A 12,115-nucleotide genomic window follows, 5' to 3' on the forward strand; every position below is an offset into this window, starting at 1 on the left:
GGGTACACAAGCCTCTCCTCCATGACAAGGGGGCATCAATGGAGAGGTTAAAGTCTTACTGTGTTTGTAAATGGTTGTATGTCAACTTTATTATTTACAGCCAGCCCTCTGTATTCACAAATTCATTATTCATGAATTCAACCATCCATGGCTTGCAAATATTCCCAAAAGATCTAAATTCTAAAAAGCAAACTTTGATTTTGCCATTTATATAAGGGATGTCATTTCGCTATGCCATTGTATATAAAAAGACTAGAGCATCCATGGGTTTTGGTATCCATGAGGGTCCTAGAACCAAACCCCAATGGATACCAAGGGCCTACTGTACTCTTTTTATTTATATCCTACTTTTCCCTCTAAACTAAATGGGATTCCAAGCAGCTTAGGATCTTGAAACCCATACAGGGAGAAGGCAGGATATTAATTAATTAATTAAAAAGGAGCAAACTGCAATGTTTTTGTTGGCCACTATGGAAGCTGGTGTTGACAACATACAAACACACATATTCTGTTGTCTTGTTCTTCAATATATGGATCCTTTGCATTGTTTTGTTTATATAGTATTTTTTTCATCTCATGCTTACTCCAAGAGCCATACAAGGTTCCCCCTTCCTCCTTTCCCAGTTATCCTAACAACAACCCTGTGGGATTAAATTATGCTCAGAGCTTGGAAAGGTCACTTTTTTGGAGTATAGTTCTTATGATCCCTTTAGTGCCCAGGTTAACTGAGCCAAAAAAACTATTTTACTGAGTTCTGGTTAGAGTGAGAGAAAACCAGTAAGCTTTGTGGCTCATGCAACTGGAATTCAAGTCTCTCCACGTGTCTTAAAGCAAGAACTGAAATTCTCTGAAAGATGACACCCGCACTGCTATCACATGCTTCATTTTTTCTACTTGGCAGACCCACAATCCTCAATGTATCCTGGAATCTTCACGTGCTATGTATTATTTGCTTTGTTTAATACTCTCTCTGTAAACTTTTGGTTAGCCAGCAGCTGTCAGAGTTTCTGTTTCAAAGGTGTTTGGCTACACTGGATTATGAGGAAATGAGAGAAATTGATTTATTCAACCCAGGGGAAGGAAGGATGATTCTCCAAATGAAAGATGTTGCATAATAGACTTGGTACTGTTCCATCCTATTCCACCTGCAAAGCTGTATTCTGCAGAAGCCATTATTGTTTGCCATTTCTTCCCTGACAGATGGAATGGGCTTAGGCTGGAGCAACAAAGCATGGCATCCCCATAGAAATGGCTTTAATCATCAAATGACTGTAACCTGTTCAGATTTACAACCCTTTATTTTAATACAAAATTCAGCCAGAAAGGCTTTCAGTGTAAACATGGTTTTGGCAGAGCAGGAAGTAGGATATCAGAGCCCAGTTTCTGGGAGGCTTTGCTCAAGACCCACTAATCTCCCCCTCCTACAACACCATACTGACAAGTAAGTGCAGGTATATGTCAGTGAACAACGTTGATATGTTCATAGGCAACACCTCTCTAACAGAAAATTTGGTACAGAAATAACACGGAACAAATAGGGATAGGTTCCTATAAAACAACAACAAAAAGACCATTTCAATATGTTTCAGCAAACTTTTTATTCCAAACTAAGAATATGCACATGTAAAATGAAACCAGTTGGTCATAAGTAAACAGAAACATTCTGAACCTTGTAGAGACTATTTGAAAACATCTAAACTGCATCAGGAGATGTTTTTTCTTTCTTTCACTACCGTCTACTTTTCTTATATGTTCCATTTTGGGGGCCAGAGATCTGCTTTAAAAAAACATTCTGGTTAGGAAGGCATACATTATTTTCCCTTTTCTTTATATTGTTGTTCATGTCTATCAATAAAGAATTCTGGAGGCAGCTGCTGTTTACTTTGCTGTAGGCAGGCACACTGAGGCACAGTGGGATTGGTTGGAATCGAACATCATTCTTTTTCAGCTTGAGTTTTATTGCATTGCTTTTAGTGCAGACATTCTGCTGCAAATCAGCACCAAAAATCTGTGTTTCTCCAGTCCTCCACCATCCTATCAGTATCAATGCTGTTTAAAAAAACACAACCTTCCAGCTAGATAAAGGACAACCAAAAAATGGGGAAGTTGGTGTAAAAGACTGTAAGAAGGCGCTGCTTTGTCCAAGGCTTTGCTAAGTGAGGTAGAATTCAAAGATATTGCCATGTTAGTCTGTAAAGAGAGATAGAGTATGTAGAGAGATTTTGTAGCGGCTTTGAGACTCACTGAAAAAAAGAAGTTGGCAGCATGAGCTTTCATAGACTTAAATCTACTTCATCAGATGCATTTGGGGAATGCACCTGAGAAAGTAGACTTAAGTCTTCGAAAGCTCATGCTGTCAAATTCCTTTTTTCAGTTAGTCTCACAGGTGCTACAAGTTAACTGAGGTATGCTTGATCATAGAAGTAGCTAGAAACACACACATACGCACACAGGGTTTTCTGTCTGGCATCCTGTTACTTTCATACACATGTATAAGGTGTACTGTGTTTGCAGAGAGATTTTTTTTTTTTTGGACAATTCACAAATGGTGATATCCAGCTGACAGAGGTGGAAGTGGATGTGGGCATTTGGGACCATTGTGGATATACATTGCCTCTGTGAATTGCCTTTGCGTATTGTTTATTGAAGTTGTACAAATGTCAGTCATGCACATTGACCACTGATCCACATAGATTGAGCTAAAATGATATTCACTGTAGGAGTTGTGTAGCATAACTTCACTGGTAGATATTTACCTATACTGAAGCAATGTATGATCTCAGCCTCAGTTTTCAAGACCTGCCTCTGATGAATAGGCCTGTGATTCTAACACTGTCACTTTTCTTCCCCTGTATGTTTTTTAAAATATTGTATGCCTGATGAAGAAGCCAGTGGAACTTCAAAAGCTTGCGTATGTTTTGTGCATTTTGGTTGGCCAATAAAGGAATCACTTTTTTTTTTTGGACTGTGGATTTTGTTTTACCCCTGCTGTTATTTGTGATAGACTTAAAAACATTACTTTTCTGGACTGTATTTCCCAAAGCTGGTCATGCTGCTGGATAATAATAATAAAAATAATAATAGGATTTATTTATATGCCACCCAATCACTGGGAATCCGGGTGGCTTACAACAGAGGGGATAATAAACGGTTCCCTGCCCTCAGGGTTACAATCTAAAAAGACACGATACAAAAGGAGAAGGGAATGGTGGTCGGGAAGGGGATCAGGTCCAGCATCCTTCTCTCCCTCTGAGGCCTGGACCAAGGCAGATGGACTGGAGGGAGGGCTCTTTTTCTTAATCAAGGCTGGGCCCGATGGCGTTGGACCTGTCCTTTTACTCCTTCCCAGGCCAGAAGATGACAGTTGGAAGGTGGGAGGGGAGCGCTCTTCCTCTTCAGGCCCGATGGCGTTGGGCCTGTCCTTTCACTCCCTCTAAGGCAGTACTTCTCAAATAGTGGGGCGCACCCCCCAGGGGGGGTGTGAGGCTCTGTAAAGGGGGGCTCGTTTGACCTCGGCAAATACTATTTACAGTCGCGCGGGGGGGGGGCACGAAATGTTTTCTTCTTCCTAGGGGGGGCATGACAGAAAATAATTGAGAAGCACTGCTCTAAGGCCAGAAGATGACAGTTAGAAGGAGGGAGGGGAGGTCCCAAATAGTAAACTTTCCATGCTCTTTGATAATTGAAAACCTGAAAGGGTTGACTCAGATTTCCACCCAACTTTTCTGGTGGACCACCCGATTCAATTCTTAATTTGCTATTGGACGAATAACCATTTACAAACCTTTACAAAATAATGTATCAATAAAACCTAAAAGAAAGAGAATGGTGTTTCAGTTCTGCTGATAGCCAGAATACTTTGTAGGTTCTTGTGCCTTTATTTAGGACCCACTGTGACAGTCCTGGAAGTTTCCATTGCTCCATTTAGTAGTGCATTATACGGAGCTATTCTGAGGATAAAATGATCATAAAAATTGTGGAATGGAGATGACACAGATATCTTTGGTTTAATCTAGGGCTGCCTCCATATAGTGAGCAGCCGAAAAGGTCCACGTGTATGAATCCAGAGGGACTAATTATAATGTCAGAAACATATGGATGGTGTTATACTTAGGACAGAGCTGAAGCTGCTCTCTCTGCACATGTTGCCCAACCATGCCCTACTAAAAAAAGGGAACTTTTTGAGCTTTGCCTTGTTTTTATGTGGAATTATTTGCACAGATAGAACTGTGAACATGTGAACAGCTGGTACTGTATGGACAAAAGCTGGGTCAGAAGCTCTATCACCTATTTAGAAGACAGACAAGAAAGGCAGATTTTGTTCCCCTTTTCAACACCTGATTATGATATTATAGAGTTGGATCCTTTCTGTTGAAATCAGTGGGATGTCAGCTAATCATGTTAGCTTCAAATCCCATCAGCTTCAGTGGATCCCCTTTAAATATGACAACATTTGGATCCAACCTCTTGTATTATAGAGAGAGCCAGCATGGTGTAGTTTTCTGGAACATGGCCACATAGTCCAAAAAACCCACAAAAAAACTATAGTGTAGTAGTTTGAGTGTTGGTCCAGGACTCTGAAAAACCAGGGTTTGAATCCCCTCTTGGCCATGGAAACCCATTGGATGTCCTTGGGCAACTCAGATTCTCTTAGCCTCAGATAGCAAACTTTGTCAGAATAAATCTTGCCAAGAAAACCCTAAGTTGGGGCCACCATCAGTTGGAATCCATTTGGTGGCATGTAACAACCACAACAAAGGGATCTTAGAGATCTTCCAGTACAGCCCCTCCTCAATACAGTATGCAACTCCAGCCTTCCTGCAAGATGATCATCCCATCTCAGTTGAAATGCCTCCAGTGAAAGAGAACTCTCTCCTTCTGAAGTAGATATTGAACAGTTTGCAGTATTAGAATTTATCAACTAATGTGCAGCGGAAAAACTGTTTCTTTTCAACATTTACCAACTGATTGTAGGATTGCCTTCTGAAGCAACAGAGAATGAATCTGCTTCACTTTCTATATGGCAACTTCTATGATTTTTGAAGGTAGAGCTGGTGCCATCTGTCTCATTGTAATGTGATCTGTGTAGGGCTCATTTTGAAAAATGTTTAGAAACCTAAACTTCAGCTGGTGCAAAATGCTGTGGCCATACTGTTGACAGGGGCTGGTTACAATGAGTATGCTGTTCCTCCATTAAACAGATTCACCACTTTTCACTTCGTTTCCAGGCTTAATTCAAAATATTTGTTATGATTTCGTAAACCCTATGCACCTTGAGTCCAGGCTATCAGAATGACCATGGTCTAAACTAGTACTACTTCAAGTGGTGATTTGTGAACCAGTGTCAGTCAGTGAGCTATCAGTAGCTAGTCCCTGGAGAGTTTTCAGGAAATAAAGGAACAGTTGAAACCAATGGGCACAAATGTGGTACCAGTCCCTGGAATATTGGGAGAAAAATTGCTTGTCCCACACATCAGATAACTTGAGAAACACTGGCCTATATCCAATTGTTAAATCTCAACTAGTTTGCACACAAGCTGGTTCAGAAACTTTATCAAACTGTAGATCTATAAGATCTATTCAGACTCAATGGGATTTGCATATATATTTGTTTGTTTTGTTTTCAGTTTATATCCCACTTTTCTCTACATTGATTTGTATTTTCATATTATCAATTGTGTCTTAATATTACTGTTTTTGGTGTGTTTTTCTGTACCATTTTAGTTAATCTTATCAAGCGTCAGAGTAAGCCTCAATTTTGGGAAGAAAGTAAGATATAAATCAGACAGACAGATTGATTCATGTGCCCACAAGCAGGCAAACTCAACAATGACACACATATCTAAATCATGCTCACTGTGTTTCTTGATGGCTCTGTAGAACAAGAGAAATCAGCATTTAGACCAACAGGCAGGAATGTGTTCTATAACAGCACTGACTAATTTCATGATAGCAACCACACCTTTGCTGAATGGCCTTTTCCCCATCTTTTTATATTGCAGTTAGTGTCCAATCTGATCCAGAACAGATCCCAGATCTTGAACAGGTTGATGAGGATATTGCAGTGACACAGAGTCAAATCAACTTCATCTGCCCCATCACACAGGTAGGCCCCACACGCTGGAACCAGCTCTAAGGGAATAATCATTGGTGATGTCATGACTTCTCATAACTTATTATCTTCATATTTTGCAGCATGAAATATATGTGGCTGAGACATACGTATATTACTAATCTTCATTCCCGCTAAATGTTTTATCAATCATTTTACAAAGCAAACTCCCAGTAGATGAGGAGTAAAAAAAGAGACTTAGGCCCGTTACAAACGGGCCTTAAAGTATGCGATGAGCGCGTACTATGGTTAGAAAAGTGATGCCCTTAACCCTTTCTGGACGCCCTTAACCCTAGTACGCGCTCTGCGTGTAGAAAATGGTGGCGGCCGTTCCACATGGCCACCGCCATCACTACGTCACGACCGCACCGCTTCCAAACGAGGTGGCGCGGTTATGACGTATTGGGGCCACGCCAGGGCGCCTAGGGCGCCCTTTCCGCGACCCCAGAAGGAGCTCCGTTTCGGAGCTCCTTCCTGGCTTTGCATCACTGGGCTCAGCCTTCAGACGGCTGCACCCAGCGACGCAGAGGAGAAAGGGGCCAAGCGGCCCCTTTCTCCTCCTCCCTGCCATCGCGGGGTGTCCTTGGAGCTTGGAGCCCCAAGGACACCCCTTTCCAGGCGGCAGGGAAGTGGCGTTTTGCCGCTTCCCCACGGCCTGGAAAGCGGCGGATTGGGGCCTCAGCGGCTGCCGCTCTGGCTGCTGAGGCCCCAATCCGGTGGGGAAACGGGCGGGTGCAGGCCACCGCTTTTCAGCGGTCTGTAACCCGCCAAAGTCTCAGGGCATTGAAAAAGAGTTGATTTAATTCTTAAAAATAGTGCAGTGTATTTCAGGCTGAAAATATTTTTCTGGCCTTCTTCAAGGAAATACAACTTTAAATTTCTTAATTTTAGAATTCAAGGATTCCCAAAGGACTGTTTCCAAAGTTTATGCCTGGCAACTAATCAACTGATAATCTGCTTTAATAATAAAGTCATCTTTTTTCAACTTTCTGAGGCCTTTTCTGCATGGCCAGGGTACTCCTGGGGCAGCCAGGAATATCCTGGCCCCACAACTGCCCTGACCTAACCCTGTTACCTCAGCCTCCATTTCCACACAGTGGCAGCTGCCTGCCCAGGAATCTTGCCAAACTGCCTAGCACATCTGCCACCGCCATGGTGGGTCACTCGCTTTGGAGATCAGAATGGTGCACCCAGGAATGATTACATAGAGCATAGAGGTGGACAGAATACATATTGTCTGGTCTAGATTTTTGGTATTAAATTGTTGGTGGTCCATCAATATCCTTTATATCTGAAAGTCAAGTATGTATATACAGGATTTCTCAGCCCTTTAACACAATAATTCTCTTGTAAATGATCCTGAGTGTGCTATCTTGTGTAAAACCATAAGAAGAACATGTTTTGCCAGGGTGTTCCAAGCCATTTTGCCCCATGAGACAAAGGTAGTGTTTTGCCATTCTGTATTCAGAAGCCCACTAGACTTGTATCTGATTTGGATGTTAGTGGCTTATATAGCATCCCATACTATGTCCAAAGGCAGCAGACGAGCCGAGGTGTCACAGAACAGGCCATAAGGCACTGCATTCACTTATTCAGGCAGTGACTCAGGATGAACAGCTGAAGGATATTGTTGCTTCCAAACAATCTGTGCCTCCTTGCATCTGCTACCTGAGACAAGAATCCCAGCAACCAGCAAGTGATTGGTGGATGCCCAGAAACTGGCTAGTGGCCACTAGTGGGCTTCTTCAGCTCACCCCTGCTGCTCATCCAAGTCTACCTCCTGCTCATTCCTGGTTTATTCCACGTATAACTACTTGGACATATTCTGAATAAGTAAATGCAGTGTGTCACAGGTTCAAAACTTGACTTGAGTTTCTGAGCCTTCATCCTCCACTAATGCGGCTTGAGTTTTTGAGCTTTCATCCTTTGCAGGGGTGGGGACCCTGTGGCTCTCCATATATTATCCACTTTAGCAAGAATGACCACTGGTCATGAATGATGGGAGTTGTCATCCAGTGACATGTATAGCGCTACAGATTACATAATTTTACATAAAATAGTCACTGTGGAGATTGTGGAGATTTACCATCCTAAACTATGAAAGCAGTGAGACATGGTGGTACCCATATCAGTGAGCTTGTGAATCCATTCTAAAGTTTTTTCTAAATTTTGAAGGAACTGTCTGAAGAGGCTGAAATCTTATTTCCAAAATAAATTCAGCACGTTGGATAGCTCCTTTAAATGTTATATTAAAACCCGGAGTCAGTTCACTGCTCTCTCACACACACCTGCCCCAACATGAATACTATTAGCCACCAGAACATGAGAGAAACCATTTTACCCAAATCTTGGAGATAAATAGCACTCCAGTTTTTGGTCTGGCATAATATTTATCCTCAGAAGATTTGTGCATGATGTAGATACTTCCAGTTTATAGGAAAAGTTGCAAGTTCATCCCCATGTTTCTCTGCTGCTAGGGACAGATTGTCCCCTCATTTCATACCTGAGGGGACAATCTAATTTTAAAATTAGCCCCCAGGAGTATTTCTAAAATTCCAGTGTATAATCAGGGTTTAGAAAGTATGTTTGGGAACATGCCAAGTTTCATTATAAATTCAACCAGCAAGAGTCACCTACAAAAAGGAAAAGCTTATGCTTGAGGAAAGAGGGATAGACAAAACTGCCTGATCAGCTAACCTAGATATCTAAATCCCGGTCCTCATCTTTAACCTCTAGGTATGGAAACTGCAGTGCTAAGGAGGCTATACATAGATTTTCTGTGTTTTACAATTTTCCTCTGGGAAAAAAGGTAGTAACAGTACCTCTCTGCCCCCTCTTTAAAACCCTCCTTCTGTATCCTGTCCCTCTTCCCACTCTTGCCAGAGCTAATAATTAAGTGTAAGAAAAGTAGATATGGCCACTTATGAATGTACAGTAGTATGCTCATTTGTTTTTTCTAACTTTATCTTACCCCTGCCCCATATCTTGCCCTCTTCACTTTGTCTCTTCAGTCCTGGTGTTCTCTTCTCTTGCTCTAGAATGCAAGCTCTTTGGGGCAGAGGTCTGTGTATATGATTCTATCGATGCTAATCTTATATTGTAATTCATTATATTCATTGACAGGGATGAATAAGTTAGCTACCCATAGTAATAAGCCCTTTTGTAGCATTCCATTTGGACAGTTTAATTAATTAATGATTGCAGGAAGAGATGAGGAAACCAGTCAAGAATAAAATCTGTGGTCACACCTATGAAAAAGATGCCATACTAGAACTTATTCGAACTAAAGAGCAACGTAAGAAGAAAGCCTGGTAAGTAACCACATGCATGTGGAGAAAGGATTCTGTTTAATCTAGAACAATGCTTGTGAGAATTTCTTTATGGACTACATTTTCAAGAATCACCCATTACAGTGGGTCCGAGAGAGCAACTGTCACTTGTTTACCCCACCCTTCTTAACACACACATGTACACAGAAAGACACATAGCACTTTCAGACTTTTACATATGTCAAGGAACTCTTCAAGATTCCACATGTGCAAACTCCCCTTGTGCATTATGCACAATTGCATAGAATCATAGAGTTGGAAGAGACCGCAAGGGCCATCCAGTCCAACCCCCTGCCATGCAGGAAATCTAAATCAAAGCATCCCCGACAGATGGCCATCCAGCCTCTATTTAAAGACCTCTAAGGAAGGAGACTCCACTACACTCTAAGGGAGTTTGTTCCACTGTCAAACAGCCCTTACTGTCAGGAAGTTCCTCCTAATGTTGAGGTGGAATCTCTTTTCCTGCAGCTGGCATCCATTGCTCCAGGTCCTGTTCTCTGGAGCAGCAGAAAACAAGCTAGCTCCCTACTCAATATGATATCCCTTCAAGTATATAACAGGACTATCTTATCACCTCTTAACCTTCTTTTCTCCAGGCTAAACATCCCCAGCTCCCTAAGTCATTCCTCAGACCCTTCACCATTTTAGTCACCCTCCTTTGGACATGCTCCAGTTTCTCAATGTCCTTTTTGAATTGTGGTGCCCAGAACTGGACACAATATTCTAGGTGGGGCCTGACCAGAGCAGAATAGAATGGCACTATTACTTCCCTTGATCTAGACACTGTACTTCTATTGATGCAGCCTAAAATCACATTGGCCTTTTTAGCTGCTGCAACGCATTGTTGACTCATGTTCAATTTGCGGTCTACTTGGACTCCCAGATAGATCTCTTTCACACGTAGTCTCATTCAGCCAGGTGTCACGCATCCTATATCTGTTCATTTCATTTTTCTGCCCTAAGTGCAGTACCTTGCATTTCTCCGTGTTGAAATTCATTTTGTTAGCTTTGGCCCAGCTTTTTAGTCTATTCAGGTCATTTTGAATTTTGATCCTGTGCTCTGGGGTATTAGCTGCTTTGCCTAATTTGGTGTCATCTGCAAATTTGATAAGTATACCCCCAATTCTTCCATCCAAGTCATTGATAAAGATGTTGAATAGCACAGGGCTTAGGTCAGACCCCTGTGAGATCCCACTGGTCACTTTTCTCCAGGATGAAAAGGAGCCATTGTTGAGCACCCTTTGGGTTCAGCCAGTCAACCAGTTACAAATCCATGTAACAGTTACATTGTTCTAATCTAGCCCATATTTCACTAGTTTGTTTGCAAGAATGTTATGGGGAACCCTGTCAAAGGCCTTAATGAAATCAAGATATATTATATCCACAGCATTCCCTTCATCTATCAAGCTGGTAATTTTATCACCAAAAAAAAAGAGAGAGAGAGCGAGAGAGAGAGAGAGAGAGAGATTAGATTTGTCTGGCATGACTTCTTTCTCTGAAACCCATGTTGACTTTTTGTGATTGTGGCATAGCTTTCTAGATGTTCAGAGACTCTCTGTTTAATGATCTGCTCTAGAATCTTCCCTGGTACTGATGTCAGACTAACTGGACGATCATTGTTGGGATCCTCTTTCTTCCCCTTTTTGAAGATGGGGACAATGTTTGCCCTCCTCCAGTCTCCTGGGATTTCTCCTGTTCTCCAGGAATTTTCAAAGTTTATTGCCAATGGCTCCGACATTACATTGCCATTTCTTTTAATACACTTGGATGTAGTTCATCTGGTCATGGAGACTTATATTTGTTTAGATTAAACAGGTATTCCTGTACTATCTCTTTACTTATTCTGTGCTGAATTTCCCCTGTTCTGTCCTCTGCTCCATTTTCCTGAGGTTGAGCATCCTTTTCCTTTTCTGAGAACACAGAAGCAGAGAAGGGGTTGAGTAATTCTGCCTTTTCTCTGTCTTCTGTTAGCATTTTGCCATCTTCTCCACAGAGTGGCCCTACCATTTTCTTTTTCTTCCTTTTGCTGCGGACATATCCAGAAAAGCCCTTTTTATTGTTCTTATCCTCTCTAGCAAGCCTGAGTTCATTCTGTGCTTTAGCTTTTCTGACTTTATCCCTACACATGCTCACTATTTGTTTGATTTCCTCTTTGGTGATTTCTCCGTTTTTCCATTTCTTATACATGTTCCATTTAAAACTTAGCTCAGTTGAAAGTTCCTTAGTCTTCCATCCTGGTTTCTTGAGACACCTCCCATTTTTCTTCCTCATTGGAATTGTTTGAATTTGTGCCTTCAATATCTCTTTTTTGAGAAACTCTCATCCATCTTGAACTCCTTTGTCTTTTAGTATTCTTGACCATGGGATCACCCTCAGTATTTCTCTAAGTTTACTAAAATCAGCTTTCCTAAAGTCTAGAATGCATGTCTGACTATGCCTGGCTTCTCCTTTCCATTGTATAACAAACTCCAGGAGAACATGGTCACTTCCATCTAAAGATCCCACCACTTGCACGCCATTAACTAGGTCATCCCTGTTGGATAGGATCAGATCTAAAATAGCCAGTCTCTCTGTCTGCCTTCCCCTGTTGTGTCCCCAGCCAAACGTCTCCGTCCATCCACATCAAGGATATCCAGATCCAATCACTGTTTTTTGTACACTATAGTTAAAACCA

General features: G+C 41.7%; 1 protein-coding gene across 3 annotated transcripts in view; it reads left to right on the forward strand.

Moving 5' to 3' along the window:
- Window positions 1-12,115, forward strand: part of NSMCE2 (NSE2 (MMS21) homolog, SMC5-SMC6 complex SUMO ligase) — a 302,808-nt gene that overhangs the window by 275,060 nt on the left and 15,633 nt on the right. For all 3 annotated transcript variants that reach the window (XM_042465807.1, XM_042465808.1, XM_042465806.1), the window contains exons 5-6: window positions 6,003-6,106; window positions 9,317-9,423. In XM_042465807.1, the coding sequence (XP_042321741.1) occupies window positions 6,003-6,106; window positions 9,317-9,423 (211 nt within the window). The remainder of the gene's footprint in view (window positions 1-6,002; window positions 6,107-9,316; window positions 9,424-12,115) is intronic.

The sequence above is a fragment of the Sceloporus undulatus genome, chromosome 4, assembly GCF_019175285.1.
Source record: "Sceloporus undulatus isolate JIND9_A2432 ecotype Alabama chromosome 4, SceUnd_v1.1, whole genome shotgun sequence".
Classification (NCBI taxonomy): Eukaryota; Metazoa; Chordata; class Lepidosauria; order Squamata; family Phrynosomatidae; genus Sceloporus; species Sceloporus undulatus.